Genomic DNA, 23,759 nt, shown 5'->3' on the forward strand with positions numbered 1-23,759 from the left:
TATTCATTTGTTTTTTTGTTGTTTTACTGCGTGTAGTTTGTTATATTTTATGTAGAATAATTAATATAATCCAGACAAATCAGTACGGTAGAGTGGCCCAAAAAAATGAAAAACGAGGCATAAAATTGGCAAAATAGTTCATTATCATTTCACACTCGTGCTTCTTCCTGTTTCTTCTCATCCTCCTCTTTCTAAAAATAGGCAATTTAAATTTTTTAACGGCGAATGTGTTTTAAAATACTAAGTCACGTTCGAGATTCATTCAAGCTAAAAATCTACCTAGATAATTTTATGAAACGAAATTTCGTTTTCAAGTTCAATTACCTATCAATTGCAAGTACCTGAAATAAAAAAGTGGATATGGGTGAGAAGAATTTTTTGATTTTTTTTTTTTTACTCTGACTTTGCAAGAGAACCTTTCTGATCTCATGGGATGATTTTATAATGATTAAAATTTGTTGATATTTTTGAAGGAAAAAAAAATTATTCAAAGGCTAGAAACATTTTTTGATTATTGATGAACTTTTAAAAATCGAATTCGATGTAAAAACTCAATTAAGTACGTATACGTCGAATACATTTATTATTATTTATTTATTTTTTTTGGAATCGATAGCCTGTATTTTTGGCTGAAATCGAAGTTTTTTGGAGGTTCCAAGCCTTCGGCATAACCAAAAGGAAGACAAAAAAAGAACCCCCTCCCCTCAAGTAGATGAAAATTGTTGACTCGTGAAGTAGAAAAAATGTATTTTTTTGCTTTCTGATCAAAAAATTTTCGTTTTTAGTTCGCTCAAATAGTGATTTTGAATTTATTTTCAAAAAATAATCGTATGACGTGAAAGAATTTCGGAAAATGATCTGAAATTTCAACTTTCTTGTACCTACTCAAAAATCTAGTTTTGCTTTCCTCTTTCAAAAATCCTGTCCACGTTGATTCTGGCTCCAGGAATGACTTGAAGGTCAAGTATTATTTTACTTTGGAAAAGTGAAATACCAACGAGGGAGGGAACCTTTCAGTCACGCATGACATCGAATTTACTAATTTTCATATACTACAGCGTGATAGCCCATAAAATTTTATGGGCCCCTCCTCCCTCCGGTGGGAGAAGAGAGGATCTTACAGGGTTTTGAATTTTACAAAACAATCCAAAAATTGCAAAAACACTTTCGTATCACAATTTCAAAACGTTTTAAGATCAATATACTGATACCAGCGATGCGGGAACTGAGTTTATTTGAGAAAGACAGGAGGAAGCATCTTTTTCGAAAATTGTAAGAAAACCAAAAATTATGATTGAACAGCTATATACAAATAACGCAATTAGATACCTATATTTTGCGTACCACTTTCAACATAACATGAGCCCCAAAAACTAAATTTTTAAGACTTCAATTTTTTGAAAAAAGTGCCACAAAACCTCAAAAAGTTCAAACTTTGTCTTGATTACATTATTTTTCTTAAAACAGGTTAAGTAGATAAAGATTGGAGCAAAATAAATCACAATTTTTTCTAAAATTTTCCTTATTGGACTCTTTATCTTCTCAGTTCTTTCCAGGGGTACCTCCGAAGCTAACATCTTTTATGAATGACTTCACAACTTGAAATGAAAATCTTCGCCGGATTTGATCACAATCTTTCGACTTTTTTTTCGTTACCCTGCTACTAATGACATTAGTAATATCTGTGACATTTTCAGACCCATTTTCCACATTTCAAGAAAATGACGAAACCTCGAAAACTACTTTAGGGAAGGCAAGTGGCATCAAACTGCGATGACAGTTTCGTAATTAGGTAACCTAAATAGAAAACTTCCAAAGTTACAGCTGCTCATTTTTAATTTTTGGTGTTTAATAATTGTATTTTTCTGAAAAAATTCAGTCCCCTCCTCTCTCAAAAAAGGGCATTTATGCTACTTTTTCTCAATGGTAGCCACATTAAAATTGCTCCTCAAAACTTGGTTGCAGAATTAAAATTTAAATAAGTGGGAACAATGTTTATCAAAGTTGTGGTCGTTTTATTTTCTCGTCCAATTTTGCAATTTCTGAGCAACGATTCAATACTAAAATTCAAGTTCAATTTTGACAAATTGAGTAAATAGGTAAATCTAAACTAAAGATAATCAAAGAGCATAGAAATTTAGAAGGTGGAGTCAAACGTTGTGAAAAGGGATGGAATTTTAAATTTATGAATTTCAATCGGTAACATTTCTAAAAAGTAAAAATCTTTCACTTACCCAGCATTAAAAAAAATTAATAAAGTGTAATTCGTGAAAAATAAAATAATGATGATTCGACATTACTCGAGCAAACCGACGTTAAAGTTAACAATAGATTTAGGCGGGAAAAAAACCAATAAATTCTTGTACAAAGTAGAAAAATCAAATAACGTAAAAGATGGCATCAACGCGGTAAACCTGGTCGTATAAAAAGTTTTTACAGCGCGAATCGAAGCATAAAATAGTCTGTGTTTGAGATGAATAAAACATAGCCAGCCAGAGTTAGATAAAATCTGGAAATTCCATTAAAATGATCTTTCAACTCGTTGAAAATTCAGCCAGACTGAAAACATTTAAACGCTGAGAATGCGTTAATATAGCACATGGCAAAAAAAAGCAAAAGGGGTAAAGTAAAATCACGACGAATTAATAAGCTCGCGAACGATTTGAGAAAAAAAAACGAGAAGGGAAAAAAAATTCAATAAATCGAAAATCTTCGGTAAAAATTTCAATGCCTGCGAGGAATACATCTTTTCAGATAAGGGTAGGATAAGTTGGCATTGGCAGTTACGACGAATGGAGACGACTGTATTATCAACATTTCACCCTTTTATAATGTACACGAATAAAAACGAGGGTAGTATCGAAAGTGTTGGAAGAACTGTAAGGTCGTATCTGTTGTTTGAAAGCTCGTAGTTCATTTTTGGTTTGGAAAACAAACCAGCGTCAGATTTTCGTCTGTTGCGTTTCCAAACGGAGTGAAAATTTTTTCGTTTTACGAGACATGGATGCGGGCGCGTGTCGAGGTATTTGAAAATACCTAAGTATTTTTTTTTTTTGAACGTGGTCCGATTTTATCTCATTGGATGAATGCAACGTTATGGAAGCCGAACCAGGGTAAATTTTATATTTAGTTTGCTTTTTTTACGCGTTGTGGTTAAAAAAAAAAAAAAATAGATCACATATTCGTATTATTGCCTGGAAAATAGGTAATAAATGTTAGGTAGGTATGTGTTAATATTGGGGAAAAAATTACTCTTCTGAGAAATAATTTTTCATCTCGTAACGAGTAAAGATTGAAACGAACAATGCTATGCACATGTTTGATGGCAACATGTGGATTACGAGTAGGTAGTATATCAAAGAATACGTGCCTATTTGTGTAATTTCAGCGAGCTTCGTGTTTTTCGATTTTTTTTTGACGCTTGTCGTACTATACGAACGTAGGTATCAAAATGAACACGGATGCCGGTTTTTTTGAAATTTTTTTCCCTCGATGTTACTCGTATACTACTAATATCTGAATATTGATTGCGAAAAGCTTTTGTCGTTTGAAAATGTTTATTTTAAGCTTTACACAGTCTAGCATCAACTTCTCGTAGCGAGATTTCAATTTCGAACACCGATCACGTTTTTATCTAATATTGAATTTTTCCTACGTATTTGGCAAGCTTCACTTTTTTCCTATATCAATATTCATAATAGTCGGTACCTATATTTTTTTGTAATATTTATTTCCATGTGTTGCATAACCGCGTTCGTCACCTTCCTATAAGGTAACTTTGCAAAACGTGATAAAAAAATTTAATTGTGATTAATTTTTGTATGCGTCGAATTCGAGCCGGTGTAAATTTAAAAAAAAAATTAATTAACAATAAAAGTCCATATTTCATTCGGTAGTACATTACTTACATAATTAAATCCGGAGTATACTTATCGTTGTTTTAATAATATGTATAGGTAGAAGTGGTACATGTTCACTTTTGGCTCTCGTTTTTTAATTATGTTATTCGGTTTTTGTTTTTTTTTTCGGATGCCTATTTTAATAAAAATTGAAATCATTCTACCTAAGAAAATCATCTGAGTTTGGAAAACCGTATGAATTGATTTCACATATGAAAAATAATGAAAATATACCTAACAAGTGGGTGTCATTAATTTTTCATTTACTCCTGTATTTTTTCCCCAGCATTTTTAGGTATTCATAAATGGTACCTATCCAGTTCAGTACATGTTCGTGATACGTATTTAATCAAATCTTAGAACTAACTCAGAGATCTGATCCCACAAAATATTTATGAAAAAACAAAACATTGGCTGAGTAGATTTTATCCTGCATACATCTGTCATTCGAATTGATTATTTAACAAATCGTTTGATTGTACATCATCTATAATACATATTGTTTCAATACCCACGAAGATAGGAGGGTTTTTGTAGCCATTGTAACTCAGATTTAAAAATAAATTCTAATTATTTTTCAAAAAAAAGTCAGAGTTGAGAAAACTTCACTAATGATGTAGGTATCTATCAGTCGAAAATTGCAGTTTCTATTATTCAAAGTTCCAGATGGAATGTTTGTGCTTACAGATTATTTCAATGAAACTTTTCATCCGGTTGTTTAAAAAAATTATGCCAAATTCGAAAATATTGAAAGTTCGTCCCCTTCAAACTTCAAAACATGTAATTTGCGAAAAAGTGATGTACGAATTGTGAAATTTTGATAAAAATTTGAAAATACTTATTACGAGGTGCAGTGAACTAAGGCCTTATCTAACATCTTACGATTCTTAGAATTTTGTAGGGGAGAGGGAGGATGTTTTGGACAGTTGCTGGTTTGATTTTTTTTATGGGGGTTTCACTATTATGTGGCAATGTCGTACCACAACTGATATTTGATAACATTTACCAGATACCAACTCCTGTGATAAAAATATTTCAGCTTTTGTTTTGAAGTGCTGTTTTTGGAAAAAATTTTCGTCTCACATTTTGAACTCCTGAAAAATAACCGTGAGGAATTTTGTCAAGAGCCCAAGTAAAATGAAATCTCTGATTCCTTCTCGTCAATAATCACTAATTACCTTTTCGTGAAAAGCTGATACTTTTTTCCCATATCCAGTTTAGGTAGAAATGGCATAGTGGGGATGTTTTGGACACTGTGATAAATTGTTAATTTGTTATGTTTGGGTGTAAGAATGCCTCAGTTTTATCCGACAAATCCAGGAAAGACTTTTAATGAGTCTGGAATGATAAATGCTAATCAAGAACGATTTGAAATTGCCTCTGGAAAATATGTCGATTCGAGCAAGCCAGCACTGGCTGAAAAATATGACATAAAAAAGACGACTCTTCAACACTGCCTCACTAATATTAAAAACAATCCGAGTCTATTGAAATTGTGTGAAATTGTGGACAGATACTGACAATTGATTTCTAATAGATTGAAACTTGGGATTTCCAAAAATAAACATTCAAAAAAATGTCTTTTCTCAGCATGTCCAAAACATCACACTGCTGTCCAATACATCCACCCAAAATGGTGTTTTTTCAAAGTCTAATGGGTTGTTTAGTTTGCAACTTAAAATGTTTTCTAGTAAGTCAAAATGTGCGCATTGAGATCCTCTTTCAAATGAGACCAACCCCACCTTTCTAGGCGTTTCCTATCGCTTGCAAATTTCAAATCAAAGAAAAGTGTCCAAAACATCCTCCCTCTCCCCTACACTCCTGCCAAAAATTTTTACTACATTGAGTTCTCGAAAAATAATAATATCTAATAATATAATGATAAAGTTCAAAGATACCAGCTATTAGTGCATTTCTTGGTGCTGAATATTTTTATTTAATTATTTTTGGCTAATCTAACGCCAAAGAATTCTTTTTAATTTTTTTTCGTATTTTTGATGTTTTCGTCAGGTCTCTTGGACATTTCTTCAAATTGGTAAACGGTCATAATACATTTTTTGGCAAAGGGGGATCTAACATTTTCATCCTTTTCGGCAGAATAATAAATGCCATCCTGCCTTCCCCAAAAAAGCGTTGTCATTATATTACTTTCAAGATCAAAATTCTCGTCGAAAACTTTCAAAAAAATATGGATTTTTTTCTAACAATAAGGGAACTGAACGTCTTGAGGTGTCACCTTCCGATTTGAACGGGACCGCGATTTTTGGAAAGGCATGGTTTTCAACCCCCAAAATTAAATTTTCAGCTGCCCAACTTCATTTTTCGATTTTTGGCGAACTTTAAAAATTCAAAATTGACTGTTTTTTGTGATTTATGCTTTTTTTTGAAAAAAAAGTACGTACTTGATCAGTAAAAATGATCAAAATAGGTAAGTCCTAAAACTGATATTAATTCCCCAAATGCCACCCACTCTGGAGCCTCCAGCGCGATTTTTCAATTTCTCCAGAATTTCGAATAATGCTCCAGAAGACGTGAATACGTATGACGTTGGTTAGCTAAAACTCGAGTTGTGTGTTATAATCGGCCTGTTTAACGAGTTTATCCGCATTTAAGCCGATTTTGGAAGAGACATTTCAAGAGTAGTTTTTTGACCAGCTTTTTTCATAATAAAAATACCCAAAAAATCAAAAGTTTCCCGTTTGCGAGGAAATTTTCGAAATTTGCGGGAATCGCTGTATTTCGTCCAGTACTATAGCCCCTCCCCCCTCCAGGGTGAATTTTGACATTTCCAGCCATTCTAGAGCCTCCAGCGCGATTTTCAATCAGTTTTAGGACTTATTTTGGTCATTTTTACCAATCACGTACGTGCTTTTTTTTTAAAAAAAAAAAGCATAAATCATTAAAAACAGTCAATTTTGAATTTTCAAACGTTCGCTAAAAATCGAAAAATGAAGTTGGGCAGCTAAAAATGTGGTTTTGAGGGTTTTAGACCATTCTCTTTCCAAAAATAGTGGTCCCGTTCAAATCGGAGGGTGACACCTCATGTTAACTTTTAAAAAGAGAGATGAAACCATTTTGACGCATCAGTGATTGAATATCTTTTGAAAATATTTGCAATTGTTGGAAATTCCAACTTGACCATGAACAATATTAAAATTAGGCCCATTGAAATGAATACCTTATTAGCCTACCTATGTTTCAATTACTCGTAATATCCCATAATTCAACCTTTCAATGTAATCGACAGATTGAGGGTGAGTTTCAGTCGCCCTACAGCCTCCACTACATTATGTATAGTTGATTTCTTAATTTATGGGTTTGGAAAAAATTCCTATAAAATAGCTCAATAAAAATTCTAGTCAATCCCAAAAAACTTGGATTAATTTTATTTGTAAACCTTTTCATAATTTTAGGAACAATTTTTCAACATCTGTTCCTATTGATACCAATCCAAAATGATATTTTTTTCTAGCAAGCAATCTTTATAATATACGAGAGTAGGTAGTACAGTTTGCTGATCAATGCTTTTATAAATGCAAATATCCATTTTTTTTTTTGCTGCAAAGGAATGAATATTATTTGTTCAGTTTGAGCTTGAAAATCGCCATAACCTGAAACCTGCTACTCCATAGGCAGCTTCCTATATTACCTACTTGTTCGTAAATACCTCGCCTGAAGCGAATAAAATTAAAAATCCTTTCCCCACGCATCAGTGTCACATATGCACTCTTTTCTCTAACCCATATACATATTTATCATATCTACCTGTAGAAATACATTTTAATTAAAAATTTCGCTTCGACGACGACAAATTCGCCAGCATGTAGGATTAGGTTATACAATGGTTCGTATCATCGTGCTTTTCCAACCATTAGACGATTACGCGAGTATAGACTTCACGACAAATGATAAGTATAAAATGAAGTTTAAATCCTTCAATTCGTCAACGATTATTTACCCCGAAGAAGACGTTAAATTCTAACTGAAACAACATATAGTAAAACAATATTTCTCATTAAAAGACAATGCAGCGTTATTATTTCTTCATGGTACAAATATTATTTCGGCGTGTCAATTTTATTGAAAAATGTTTAGAATTGTGTTTCAACAATGGTAAAATTATTGGCGAAAATTTCGTTCCTAAAGAAATCACGTATTAATGTTCGAGAATGTGTGGAAAAAAAGATTACGATTTAGTCCCTTTAACGACCGCCGATCGGAGGAAAATTTTGCCAAAAAAGCTTTTTATTTTGGCGTCATATTTGAGTAAGTTTGGAAGAAGAGCGTTATTATTTTGAAAATTTGTCAAAAAAAAGTACTTCTTAGCGTAGCTTTTAAATTCATTTCTGTGGATACCTTTACTACTCGTCTTTATTTATGTGTTTACGAGGTGTCGTATGAATTGCATACTCGTTCGCCTATCATTTTTACGTAAAAGTCAAGGTTGATGAATAGATGGGTAAACGCTCAGGTACCTACTAGGTACTTCTTATTGCACATTAATGCATCCCTTTTCTTCTTTTTTTTTATTCTAATGAAGTTCGTACTAACATCACAAAAAATATGACTATGCAAATGTGTTCGAAGCTTTCAACTCTTATAATATGCAAAAATGATGTTTCTACCAGTTGAAAGTCTAAAGTAATTAATTTTTTATCGCGAACTTTCGATCGAAATAGAAATACATGGCTGAATAGAAATCAGTTGGAGATAAATCGATAGGCTGATGGATATTTTTAATCGTATCATGACCTTGTATTCTGGCCACAACAGGTTTTTTCGTACGTGGGCCGATGAAATATGAATATTGTACGAGTTACCTACCTATTCAAATTGATCATAATAATCAAGGTTTTTTGGGAAATCAATTTTGAGACGATGTTTTTTTTTTCATATTGTGCTCACTGAAATTCACAGAGGCTATAAAAATATTGGGTGGGCGATGAACTATAAATAATGAATATTATATCTCGAAAATGGAAAACTACGAGTATAATAATGAAGTTTATACCTATCATACCCTATAATAAAGTGGTGTGTGTATTTTAAATACGAGTATACGAGTATGTAGGGTTAAACAATGCAATTTTTGAAATAATAAGTAGGTGTCGATGAAGGTATCAAATTCAATACGTAATTAAAATCAAGCCGAGGATTAATAATAGCGCCAATTGTTCATCGGTATGATAAATTAACTAACACGAGACTATTATGCGAAAGCGAAACAGAACGTAATTTTTAATCAGACGGGATAGAAAGCTAAACAATTCATCGACATTTGCGTAAATGATAAGATAAAATTGAAACCACAGGTTAACAATGACAAAATATGGTATGAATTACGAGTGCAATTGCGATTTCCATGTCGACAAATATACTCGTATCTCGTAAGATAAAACACCAGAAGCATCGTTACGTATTATAGGTATCAAAATTGGTTGGATTATCTGCGTGTATTGAACTGGTAAATTTTTATGAAGGTAGCAAAGGTACATTTGGTAGTTGATTAAGTTTGATCTGAAAGCTATACTTACCATTTTTATGAGATAATATTTTCATAGTAAAGTTGCCACAATAAAAACATTAATATTAAAATATTATGTGTATTATTAACGTCAGTAAATTTCTAAACCAATATCTGACGTTATGTAATCGTCTGCATCTACTAAATTTCTAAGTACCAAGTAATTTCTTTTCAAAAAAAAAAAAAAATCGAACCTGTCGGCAGAATTTAATGTTTGAATTTTTTTTAGATACTACCCACCTAATTTTTAACACTGTAGAAGGTGTGATGGTTTTATTTAATGATATAGGTATTTTTCATAATTTCATCCTTTGAATCTCTGCATACTTAATACATTTATAAGACGTATGAATATAATGTTGGTACTACGACACAACTCAGTTTCGCGTGCATAAATTATCAATAATAGGTATAGTTAAAAGTACCCATCATTTTCCCCCATTAATATTATTTTCGACTATACCTACGAGTATTTCTTCCTACTTTTTTTTTTTTTTTTCAAAATGTACTTCACACCTACGCTTACAATAGTTGAGAGTCACATTTATTTTTCAAGTGGCACTCGCTTTATAAAAAAAATTGAAGTAAATAATTTTCAAATGTGAAATGAATCAATGAAAATAATTTTTTTATTCGAACTCGAGGTGAGTGATTAGATCGTCGAGTAGATATTGATTTCACAAAAACTTTTATTCAATCGTTTGGAAAAATTGGAATGTTTTGCACCACTTATAACGACACTGGAGTGATGAATACCTACTTGAATAACGTGTACAAGTACATGAATGGTGACCCTGATGAGTTTTCAAATGAGTGCAGGGAACATGCAGTGACCCAAATTGACTTTTTTCAGACAGTTCTAAAAGAAATTTATTCGACTAGAAAAATCGGAAATTAATTTTACGCAAGGTTGTATGACTTTTTAAAGTTTCAAGTACCTACTTCTGCATTGGACGAGAAAGAGAGGGAAAAAACAAAAAAAAAAAGGATTTTAAAACCCTCTTCATTAAGGCACTACAAAGCACAGTAATCAGTGCTATATACTGGGATGATTTATTGTGCAAAGTACTGGCACCTGCACGCTCCGTCATGAAAATGGCATCAATGATTTGAAAAATTTTTTAGCGAAGCGAAGCAAGACAAAGTTGGCCCCTTTTTCAATTTTTGATGTTTCAAATAAAAGATAGAATGAAGGACATCATAAAATTTTAAAACGTCATAAAAGTTTCAATAGCGAGCATCTTTTATTAACGATAAAGGAATTAAATTTCGAAATGGTCCAAGAAAGACAACTTTATACGCAGTAGTTTCTCAAATGCTGAAGAAAAAAAAACTTTAAAATACTTATTGGTAAAAAAAACAAAAAAATGATCAAAAATGATAAAATAAAAATTTTAAAAAAAATCTTGACAAAATAATGATGATTCATTATTTGTTTGAAGGCCAAAGAACGGTAAGGATAATTTTTTTTAAATAAAAATTTGATTGGAAAATTAAATTATCTAGCTACATAAGGTTTTCTTGGGTTGAAAAATTCCGGAAGATGTTGGGAAGGACTATTAATATCAAAAATATCGTAAGAAGAGCATCTTGAAAATATTTAAAAACAATTCGTTCAACTCACTGACCAACATCCTAAGTACCTACCTACATTTTTATTCGAAACACTTTTTGAAAAACAGCATTAGGTATACCTAATTTGAGTATCATACCATGATTTTTCAAATACATACCCGGGTATGTTTCAATGTTGGATCGTTTTTGAAAAACGACGTTAGCTGACGATGAATCGTAACACTTAAGTTGGTTTTCTAAACAGGTATTTTCCATTGGAAGTATGTTTTGAAAAACGACATTAATTACTAGAAGAATCTTGACCCCTTAGACGGTTTCTCAAATATCGTATTGATGTCGAATAGGAGAATCATCATTTTTGAGATGGTTTTGTTATTTTTTTTTTTTTTTGCACAAATATACTGCACTTATCATCGATTTTCAAGCGTTATTTTCATTTAGGTAATTTTATGTCATTTTAGCTGGTATTGATGTTTTTATGCAGTTTTTGCTATTTATTAAATTTTTATTTAAATTTTATTCATTTTTGTTTTGGTAATTTAGTGATTTTAATGCGTATAATTTGCCATTTTTTCATCGTACTTCATCTGAATTTCATTTTTTTAAATTTTCAATAATTTTTCAAACTTTTTTTTACTTTTTTTGTAAGATTAAAAAAAAATTGCGATGTTTTAACAACTTTTAATTATTTTCAACTGTTTTCGTAACAGTTTATAACGAATGTTAAAGTAAATAATTTTCGACAAATTCTTCCTGGTTTGGTCATTTTTTGGTGTTTATTCTTAAATATTGTAAATTATAGCAATTTTAATGCATTTTTTTGCATAATTTTAACAAATCTTCAACCAATTTTTGCAAAATTTTGTTCAAATCAATTTAAAAAATTTCTCTAAAAGAGAGTTCTGCTAGTTCACGCTGTGAAGTCCCTGTATAGATAAAATACGCAACTTTTTCAATTCATTTGTGAAAAAAAAAATCGTTTGTTTTGTTGCACAAGTGAGCTCAAATTTTTATCATTTTTGGAGGGACTTTTTTTTGGATTAGTTTGTCAGTGATGGGAACGTATATGTACTCAATTTTCTTAAAATGCCAAAATAGCCAAAAATGCAAGAGTCCAAAAATTCAAAAAAAAAAAAAGAAAAATTGGAACAAACAGTTGAATTTTTTTGTCATTGATGGAAGACTGAAAAAACATTTTAAAAAACAAATCAAATTAAGTCTAAAGATAATTAGATATAAGTACAGTAGACTTCCGATTATCCGAACTAATTGGGGAATTAGGTTGTCCGGATAATCGAAAATCCGGATAATACGGATTAATATTGTTTTGGTTGAATTTTGGTAGAAAATGACTGTTTTTTTTATGATAATGGTGTATTTTTTTAATTTTTTATAAAAAGTGCAAAGGATTAATTTTATTTCTTCACAAAATGGAGAAAAACAAATCAAAAACAAAGATTACAAAAATTTTTGACTATGTACTTGTAAATAATTTGTGTATGTTTGTCCGGATAATACGGATTTTGTTCGGATAATCAGAAAAAACGGATAATAGGGAGAATTTTTTTTCGTTCGGATAATACGGCTGTTCGGATAATCGGAGGTCGGATAATCGGAAGTCTACTGTAGGTACAAAAAGTGATTTTTTTTATTACGTGGGCATTTTGATATTTTGTGTTTTGTGGAAATAAGTAAAAAATTTAAGCATTTTTCTCATAAAAGAAAGTCAATTCGAAATGGAATGAATGAAAAATATTTTTAAAAAAATGAAAATTAGTGCTAGATGAATAGATATGTACTTGTTAGGTACCTAATTCGAAGTTTAAATTTTTTGGATAGGTACCTATAAGTATTGAAAAAATACACTCACACAATTTTGTTAAAGTGTTAAAAAATAAAGTTATTTTTGGGAAGCTTTATGAAAATTTATGATCGGCAATTTGGCTATCTCATATGGCAACTTTTCATTAGAAAATATTTTAGAATGATGCAACTATAAACAGCTTTAGATCATTCAATTACGAGTACAAAATGCGTATTCTATTTTTTAAATCAATTTTTTTTTCGGGTGAACATCCAACATTTTTTTAATTCAGAAGCTTTTTCTTTAGGAAAACCTTCTCTTAGTTTTTGAATTGTTTTTTCTCATTTCCTCGTGTACTGGGTATTTATTTTATGATTAATATTCGTTCCTGCTAATTTGTCTGTAAAATAAGCATCCACTTGAAAGGCATAGCTACTCTTATGAATAACTAACTCCCAGTTTCCTACCTTTCAGACGACTCCTCGACTAGCTATAATTGAATAAAAAGAACACTTATGAGTATTGAGTACCTAAGATGCAGATAAATTATTCGATTCACAAAACATTGTGATATGTACCTACTACCTATATACATATAGATCTAAATACCATTATAATATAGGTATCAAGTATCATAAAATATTGGAAGTACCTAAAACGATAAATAGATACACTAAGTAGCATTACAATCGCCATCAATTTAAAACGCTTAAAAAAGTTCATTGTTCCCGAATCTCATCGCGCTTCTAAATTGATCTGTGATAATAAACACACGCAACGAAGTAACATCAAAATGGAAATCCTTTCGAATAGCCTAATCTTTACTCACAGACATAAACAATAGCTATACACCAGAGCTCGACACAATTATGTGTTCAATGGTTACATGCGGTTACATCCAGTTAAAGTGTCACCGCGTAAATGAAGACAAGGTTATAAAAACCCGAGTCTCGGTCGAAAATTAAATAATGAACGGTGTGAAAAGTAAATATTGATAAATACGAGTAAGTACAAGTAGTAAGTACTGCCTACGTTTCGCCTAAATCTCTCAAAGAACAACATTACAAGAAGCCTAGCGCTGATTCGAACGGTTTGGAAAAAGGAAAACAGTTATGCCTGTAGACCTAGAAACTGAGAGTGAGATGCGGAGCAGGGCCAAGGATGATGGGAAACGAAGCGAGGGGTAAGAAGGTAAAAGAAGGAAATTATATAATTACGTTTTGATCACCGTCAGCGGAATACCTCGGTTTTCGCCGGTATCTACCTATGGAAATTTTCCTTTATAAATTCGTATAACGAGGTGAGATTATCTCTTCCACCGAAAATGTGTTGAACTGTTGGAAAAAAAATTTACTCATTCGCACGTTAGTTGTTATTAAGAAGATTGACATCGAACGCTCTGTCTCACAATCAAATGCGACTGCATCAGGCGTACTCGGTGCTATGCGGTTGGTTTGCTGCCTCCCGAAGGTAATATAGTAATACTTGGTCAAGTCTTGGGTCTTGAAAAAATACGAGTAACATGAAAGTGAAACATGAACCAAACCTTCCATTAGGAATGTCGTTTATGCACGTTAACGATGTAATAAAATCGTTACCACAGATTCCAGTAATCGATGCTCGCTCTTCAGTTTGATCGCGCGTATGTTCGGCTCGAAAGTAAATCTTGGTGTTTTTTTCTTCCTTATCAATAAGTCGAGCAGAAAAATATTTCGTCACCATGTGTTTTTCATTGTGTACTAGTGATTTCGCGAATGATAATACGTCGTCTTCTAAGTCGTAGTATACGTACGAGAGTAATCTACGTGAGTAAATTTTTCCTCTTGAAACCCTTTAATTAGGTACCTACCTAATAAGCTACCGAATTCGTCTACGATACAGGTGTACTTTTACGTATCGAATTTCACAATTTATTCGAATTTCTTGATTGGAAATTGAAACCTTTTTCTGCTGTTTGAATCATACAACGTTTCGGTTCGCTAAATACACTATCGCTAGTTTTAATTAACTTCGTTTACACGACGAATTACCCGATTCGTAATCAAGTTCTTTTTTCTATTGTAATCATTTCTCGGCTAGTGTAAAAGAGCATTGTGTATTACCTACTGGTAAATTACCTTGTTCATTTGTATCGTTAGTGATATTTGTTTGTTTTGAAAATTTAACGTGGTTAATAATGATTTTAGTCGTTTCACAAGGGTACCACCATATCCATAGAAAATTCTAGAATTTGATGTAGAATTTCAAACGATAAATTCAACTTACATTTTTTGGTATTTTTTGATCATGGAAACTCAAATTAAATGGTTGCAAAGGAATATGTTCAAAATGTATCTGTTCTGGAATCATTTTGGTTGTTGACAGCTCTAAAAACGCCAAGACAGAAATCTTTTCATGTGTCATATCGCAATTTTATTTTCAAAACAGAACATGAAATTTGAAGAAAATTTTACGATATTCATGACATTTTTTTAAATCGAATGCTTATCAATGTTTTCGTCGAAATTTCACCTGTCAGACGTGCGGAGGCCATCGACCTTTTAATAAAGACGCGGCTACTCCAACACGAAATTCTCCCACTTTTTTTGTCGAAAACTCATTTCAGAGTTTGCGACCAAAACACTGGGAGAATTTTGCGTTGGAGTAACCGTCTATGTACATATATTAAACTAAAAGGTCGATGGTGGAGGCAAGTTTTTTTTTTTGGATTCCTCCACCTTTCCTTGGTGAAGGGAGAAAACACAAAAATATCCACAAAGTTTCGCACGTTTTCTCATGAATATTTTTTGAACGAAGCATCCTGTACAGAAAAAAAGATGGGTAGCTCAAAATGAAAATACAAAAATGTGAAAATTTCATAAATTGTTGTTTTTGTAAAATAATTTTGAAAATATGCATCCAGCAGGAATTTAAAATTTACTAAAAAACAGAACATTTTAAACTCTGCAACTTTAGTCCATTAATTACATTTTGTACACAACAATTTTGAGTTTTATGTTGAAAAATTGGCAAATTTTCAACAATTACAAAATGGATCTTAAAAGAGATCGACTGAACATTTCTTTTGTTTTATTTTTTACTAAAAAGGAAATTGTTTGTGATTTTTTTGAAATTGGCAGAGCCAAAGGGTGTAATTTAATCCACGTGTTTTTTGGTAGAGAGGGAGGGATGAATACGTAAAAATAGGGGTCAAATGGGTCAACTTCATCGATTGAAACTTTTTTTTCATGTTTTAAATCAAAAAATCGAATTTTTTCGCAAACTTTCAATTTTTTTAAATCAACTTTGCAACATGTCACCATCCCAATTTTTTAATATGTGACCGTCCGTGATAAAACCGACCATCCGTAGCAAAAAATCAAAATTTTTTTTTCGCGAATTCTTGTTCCCTAAACCATTTAGGGCCCAAAAATAGGTGAAAAATCATTTTTTGATTTTTGTGACGGATGGTCGGTTTTATCGCGGATGGTCACATATGTTGTTCAGCATGGAAAGTTGTTCATAATATATTTTTTTCAGAATTTTTGAGAGTCGAAACGATGTGAGAACTACGTTTTGAAACTTTTTGAGCTAATTTGTTGTACGAAAAAAAGTGGCAACACTGAGTTTTGTGATATCACCAAAAAGCCTTTCAAAACCCTTAACTATGGGAAAATGTTCCATTTTGGTAGGTATCGCGGTTATCGAGTAATCTACTGCTGAAATGGATGATATTTTAAGTTCACTGAAAACTTTGACACCCCCTAGCAGCCTTTAAAAAAGGGTTACAGGGCTGCGATTTGCGCCATTGGTCATCCCTTCAGAAGATCATTCCACAGGAACTTGGTCGAATTGACGTGGAATAACCCACCAGAGACGTGTTGTTTTTGGGATTTGTCGAGTAGGAAAAAATTATAAAACTGAATTCTATCAAGTATATATTTCCTTTTTTGGATTTATGGCTTTCCACTCTACAGGCGCGAAATTTCTTTCTACCTACTCTCCATTAGTAATGAAAAGCATGGGGTTTTTCAAAAATTTCAACAGTTTGCAAAATGTTTATGGTTTTAGAAAATCAGCTATTTAAAAAAAATTGTCATCAGTCAAAAATTGACTGATTTTACTCAATTTTTACCAAAAGGGCGACATAAAATTGAACTTCTTTTTCGAGGATCTATGAACTACGTACAAGTATTCCAACAACATAGAAAAAATTCAACGTTATCATTTTTATGAACAATCTAAAATAATATGGTACATATCTTGTCCGATCTTATCTATTTTTTATTTCATTTGAATTCTTCAGTAAGTAAGGTATTATCTATAAAAAAATAATGTGAATAAAGAATATCGCAAGAGTCAAGATTTATCAATATTCAAAAAATTGTAATGCCTAAGTATCAGGGGTGCGGTGAGGGCACTTTCTTGAGTAGCAACTCCTCGTTGATGATTGGGGGGGGGGGCTTTTTTTTTGATAAATTACGTGAATACTTACTTGCACACAGAAACAGAAGTAGATAAACGCCCCTTTAATCTTCACGACCCCCCCCCTTATGCCTTATATTTTCAAACTATTTTTAAAAACGATTATAATACCTACCAAAAAATAACAACTATTTTACCTATTTTTCCAACATTTCTAAAAAAGGGAAAAAACCATCAATTTTTTTCATTCCGCATAGATATAGTGTTGTAAATGGCCCCCTTAAATTTGAATAACCCTCTAAATTAGAATGCCCCCCCGTGATCAAAATAATCCCAGTATTTCCTAAAAATCGATTACTTAATTCGAAAAATGAAATTAAAATTTTTTTTTTGAATAACAGTTCAAAAATCACTAAAATCAGTTATGTATTAACATAATTAATTATGTACTAGAAAAAATGAAAATAAAATAATGAAGTTGAAATCAAAAATCATTTTCTTAACAATATTCGATTGTACCCACTCGATGATCCTGCAGACATTTCAATTATCTCATCATTGGATATTTCATTAAAAATGCCACTTTTGGAAGCCAAGATCATAATCTCAGAGAGCCATTTATCCAACATTGTCGAACGAATCGGATTTTTAATAATATTTTCTTTGCTGAAGGCTCTCTCTACAAAACAACTCATTACAGCAAGTGTGACTAAAATTTCATGTATCACTGTCAAATACTTGAGTGTGTGGCGAACTGGCGAATGTGGCGATATAGAAAATTTTTTTGTGCAATAAAAACTCAAAATTGTTGATAGGTAATATGGACATTTTTGTAATTTTTAAGAAAATGCAATATTGAGCCCGAACATAGGAAAAAATGAAGTTCGAATTTTGAAAAAATGAGGGAAGGCACTAATTCTGGTTTGGGGGGGGGGCGCTACTCATTGACCTAGGGGGATCACCGCACCCCTGCTAAGTATAATCTGTTTCTTCAACTTCATTACGTATTTCGCTACTGTTATCAATACATGAAACATAGGTAGAGGTACTCTATACAGACACACCACACAGGTATACCTGCCTATATCTCTACGTGTATTGTTTTCAGAACCATTCTTTGTTCCATTTTACTTCGTTCACATCGAGTTTAATAATTATATATCTTAGAGGGAAAAAAACCTCATAAATATTTTGAGGTCAGCCGGTGTCTTCGCGAGTAAGATTAATTGAAAAAATTTAACTTAGCTAAAATGTTCTTAGTAGGTACTTGCTAGTTACCTATACCTACCTACTGAGTACTTGGGTACAGAAGTCATTGTTTACTTTGAACGGTGTGTTTTATCAGTATCTCAAGACCAAGCAACTATATCCGCCGATATACTCGTAATTTCTCGCGTAGCATTAATTTTATTAGCGAATGTTATTTGGTCAAAACGATGATTAGGTATACATGCTTCGAGTTGAAGTACGAGTAGAATTACGCTAGAAAAATTCAACTATTTTTGTTCAAAAAATTGTGAATTTATAATAGGTAGGTACATATTGAACGAATACTTGCAGTATAATTTTTTGATCTGATATATTTTTTTGACATTGTTTGATAAATATTGCCAAATTTTGTATAGATTTCTACTGTAGCGTGTACGTATGCGGATGGTTGATTAGATCCGGGTGTTTGAAAGATAACCTATCAAGTCGAAGGTTATTTGTGGGCACATGATAAGAATATAGTGTCTTGAACGCTTCCTTTTTCAGTTGCAAATATTGTACTTACATCATGCGAAACCGTATATAAATCGATTATGAGATCATACATCGTCGATACACTTCTGGGAAGTGACAAAAAATTAAAATTTTTTCCGTAATACTACGAAGAATTCGTGAAAAATATTTTTTCCTACGCCTCAAAGTTTTTGATGCGTTAACTCAACAGCTCAGGCTCATTTACTATATAGCAGTTAAGTTAATTCGTTAAATGTTTACAGCGTATCGCTGCGCATTTTCTTTCTCTTTTGTGCGAAATTTTCAGCTCGCTTTTGTTATTTTAATTACGTCTCGTCGTCTTAAATATCTTATTGAATTGAACCCAGAAAAACGAATTTCGTCTCGGGAAAGCGCTTTAAATTTGTTCCATTTTATACATTTTCTTCTGGCTTGGAAATTTTCTATATAAAAGCTCTTGATTTTTTCTTCATCAATTTATTTCGCATTAATATTTTTCATCGAAATCACGTTCCAAAAAAGTTTTTTAATACTTTTTTATTCTTCTATATAAAACTAATTTAATAACGTTTCTAGGTGTTTTTTTTCTCTTCTTCCTACATTTTTTTCTCCTTTATATTCCGTATTCCGTAGCCTGTTAACGTAAAAATGTTATACCTACCTAAATCCTCATTATTTTTTCGTAAAAGAGAGAAAAAAAAGTCGAATGAAGGATTGCTGTAGGTATATAGTACAACCGAATATTGTGGGATTAAATTTAACCGAACTGAAAGGGTTATGGTTTCATGCGGAAACTATGACGTATACCTACTTACTTACTTACTTCAATTCAATTGGTTTTTATCGCGCTGGGGAAATTATAATTTGACGTTAACCTATCAAATACCTATTTAGTGAATACACATACTCGATCGGGTAATCTTTTTATTATTTCTTAATCAAATTTTCGAAGAATGAATTGAGCCTTTAAATTAAGGGGATTATCGCTTTGGCTTATAAATTATATTTCTTTCGTGAAATTTTAACGATGCTGAAATATTATTGAAATACAAAATAAATATGAATACTTACAATTTGTCGGTAAATTTATTGATAGCAGTTGCTTATTTTAATCTCCATACAAACGTGCCGTACTTTATCGAACATAGGTATCTCGATTATTTTGTTTTCGTAACATTTTGCTGTACCTATGCAAACATTCAAATTTTTTGGATTTTTTAGGAGTATTTCTTATCAAACAAAATTTTATGCTGATGTGAAAAGTATTCATTCCCCTGGTGGCATGAAAATTGAAAGTTGGGCCTCGAAAGGTCATCCACTCATCTTCATAATTGTAATATGGCCAGAAACAACGTTTAATTACCAGAGTGGGTAATAGAAAATTGACCATTTTATTTTTGTATACCTCAACTTTTGAAATTTTCGAGCTTTTTTGGAGAATTTAAATCTGTTTAGAACTTTAAGGTTGTCAATTAGGTAACTGCTCAATCAGCTAAACTGATGACTGAATAATTCAGAAGTTTCCTTGTGAGATGATTAGGTATTCACTTTAAAAATTCTCTCTTGGGATTTTAAACATTGGAACTCTGAAATTTATAAGACAGTACAAAATTTACGAATTCAAAAACTCGAGTCCGAAAAATTGTTCAAAATTAAGTTTTTATGATTTCACTACGATTTTTTAGGAGATGGGCGGGGGGGAGTGACCACAGGTGTACATGTTTTAAATATGTATTGATGATCTCTGCGTATTCTTGTAGGGGATATTCATGTCTTGTTTAGAGACACTTCTATCATTTGATAGCAGATATTTTGAGTTCGTTTCATCACGTTTGGCTCTTCTTCAGAACCTCCAGAATGAAACACCTTGTCGGCATTTTCATTATAGGCCCTTCTCGTTCCTATTCAAAACGTCAACCTTCTGGTAGGAAGGTAGGCTGGTACTTTTGGGTTTGAAGAAATTTCCATGAAATAAAATTCAATATTATAAATGGGTACCTAATAATACCTAGGTAATTTTATTCAACAATTTTCATTAATTCATTTTTATTTTTGTTCTATTGAAAGAGCTTACATTTTGAAAATAGTGTACCTATGGTATTTGTTACGAAAATTGAGAGGGCCACAGGCCACAAACAACACTTTCAAGTGAGCAGAGCAAACGTTTGAGAATTTACCTATTTTCGATGTCAGTTATGAGCCTTCTTCTAATTCAGTTTTCCTAGTCCTCTCGATCAGAAATAGACTTTGATCTAAAATTGAGTTTAAAAATAAATAGTATATTTTTGCATGAAAAAGTACCTATTTCTTGATCAAAATTTGATCATGATTGAAAACCGATTAATCGAACCCCAAAAATCGATTTATTTTCGATTTTCGGCCCTATATAATATGTTCTGTCATATTTTAAAGTAAAAAATCAATTTTAGTCTCAAAAATAAATTTTTCGATCAAAATAATTAATCATGATTCAAAAGTGATTAATCGTAGCCCGAAAGTCGATTTATTTGCGATTTTCGATTTCATGTGATCAATCACATTTGAAATTAAAAAGCAATCATGCGGTCATACACCTAGTCCATCCTGATCGAAAATTGATCATTGTAGAAAATTGTTAATCAAAGCCCAAAAATCAATTAATTTTCATTTCTCGATTTCATTATGATTTATCAAGCTCGGAATTCGACAAAAATTGCACAAAAAATTAGGTACTTACGCTTTTTCTTTCAAAAAACGATCTTTTGAAAATCGTCTTTTTTCATTTTCGATTTTTATCGGGAGGTTAACTGATTCCTAGTGTTGTACAAAATGATTATAGTTATACATACTTGCCAACAGGCGTGATGAAGCGATGTTTCGAAAGGGGTGAGGCGAGACTGAAATCTCATCAACTGCGAGATTTCCCCAACTAGGTAATCGGCTCAATTGTGGTTCAAACAAATTTTAGAAGGGAGAAACAAAAATGACAAATTATTTTAATTTTCAAAAACCACGTTTCTATACAAAAAATTTGAAATTTCTCAAGTTAATTTTTTCAATCTTAGAGCTTTTTGAAAATTTGAGTTGTAGAATCCAAATTAGTCAGAGCAAAGCGAGGGCGCAGAACCTGTGCAAAATTTTTGATTCAAAACAGGATCATTCTTGATGTAAAACTTTGATTTTCATGGCTTTTAACATTTTCAAATTCTAACATCCAAGTTGTCACTGGGAAATTACAATATTTTTAAAAATATGAATAGGTAATTGTTCGAGTGAAACAAGGACAAAAGCTTTCAAAAATTCACGATTCTGCAGAAATGAAACAATTACATGGGTAATAGGTACCCGTTTTGTTTTATTTGAGAAGTTAGTTTTTCTACCCTCAACCTTTGGCCAGAGAAAGGAAAATGATCAAGCCCGAGCAAAGCGAGAGCGAAAGTTTTTGAAAATTTTTACTCAGGCTGTAAATTTTAAACGAGAAAAGCTTTTTTTCAATCTAAAAAATTTCCATGTTTTCTGAGATTTTTTTCCTGTAAGATCCTACTCGTATTTTTGAGAAAAACAACACGCTTCTTTCTATTTTCAGTTAAAAATAACAAAACTCTAAAAATAGACTTACCTGTTTTTATGATGAACGTTTAACCAGCGAAAAGATACGGGTTGAAATGTTGAATTTCGTCGGGCAATTGATTCTTCATTGTTTCCCTCGCCCCATCCATCACAAGTACTGGAATAAAAGAACAAAAATCATTACCTATTACTCGTATGGAAGATTGACTATCTTCAAAATTGAACAGACAAACTTGATTCCGAATTTCCAAATTGATGTGCCCTTAATTTTGAAAATTCCGAATTTTTGAATGTTATATTTGTCTCTTTATTTTTATACATACGATAGATAGACAATCTGTCAGAAAACATTTTTGTGTTCATGCCATTCCAGTAGGTATCTACTTTATCGAATTATCAGCATACAATAATGATCCAAAAACAGTTCCTTTTTGTTGATTTAATCACTTTGAAATCGACAGATTTTGGTTTTTGTAGATGACATAACTATATTTATTGATTGTTCAATTCACCAGATAAAGTAACCAATAGGTAAGGCATTAATCACGTTTACTGTTGAATTTTGGTAGACAAATTCCAGGAACACCCTGTATGGAAATAGAACCACCTATTCTATGTATAACGTACTCTTTCTTTCACCCATCTCGCTGCTCCAGTTGTGTATCCGGAATCCAGATAGTGTCATTCAATGACATACCTAATGGCACATGGCACGTTCCTATTTAGGTACCTATAAACAATTCGTTGCGCGGGCAGATTACATAAGTCCAACTAGTTCTTTCCTAAGGGATGATTTGGGTAGTGTGTGAGTCACATTTCGCTAAATTACTTTCTTCCAAGTGCTTATTGATTAGGCACATACGTTCACATTTACACGTGATGACGTGAGCACGTGGTTTGTGTTTCCTTGAATTGAACATGGTCGTAACCTGTATTGGTGTCGAGTTTGTTGTCACATTTTTTGACATAAACATACATCTTTGATCTTATATGTACGAGTATACCCAGGTATTTATGAAAATTTGTGCCTGAACATTGTTTTAAAAAATAAAAAATCCAAGTCTCATATTTTATCTATTTTTACTCCATCGTAATCATATCGTCATTGAGAATGTGGACTAAATTCCATTCATGGTCTCTGACAACAAAAAAAACAAAAAAACAAGAAATTCAAACCCAAGGCGAGTAATATTTACGTGTTTTTACGACCTGTTGGTCACTGGGTCTCCATAATACTAAAACACAATATGTTTTATTATGTACAAAAAAAAATTGAACGCTA

The 23,759-nt window shown here is 32.0% G+C and overlaps 1 protein-coding gene across 7 annotated transcripts in view; it reads left to right on the forward strand.

The window, feature by feature from the left end:
- Eaat1 (Excitatory amino acid transporter 1) overlaps window positions 1–23,759 on the forward strand; it is a 59,496-nt gene that overhangs the window by 16,487 nt on the left and 19,250 nt on the right. The window contains exon 1 of one of the 7 annotated variants that reach the window (XM_065351064.1): window positions 2,879–3,113. The exons of 4 other annotated variants lie outside the window; for them this stretch is intronic. In XM_065351064.1, coding sequence (XP_065207136.1) covers window positions 3,097–3,113 — 17 coding nt within the window. In that variant the 5' untranslated portion in view covers window positions 2,879–3,096. Of the gene's footprint in view, window positions 1–2,878; window positions 3,114–14,201; window positions 14,273–14,348; window positions 14,608–23,759 lie in introns of those variants that run through there. 2 more of the 7 variants (XM_065351059.1, XM_065351066.1) reach the window with 2 other exon arrangements.

This window comes from Planococcus citri, chromosome 2, assembly GCF_950023065.1.
Source record: "Planococcus citri chromosome 2, ihPlaCitr1.1, whole genome shotgun sequence".
NCBI lineage: Eukaryota > Metazoa > Arthropoda > Insecta > Hemiptera > Pseudococcidae > Planococcus > Planococcus citri.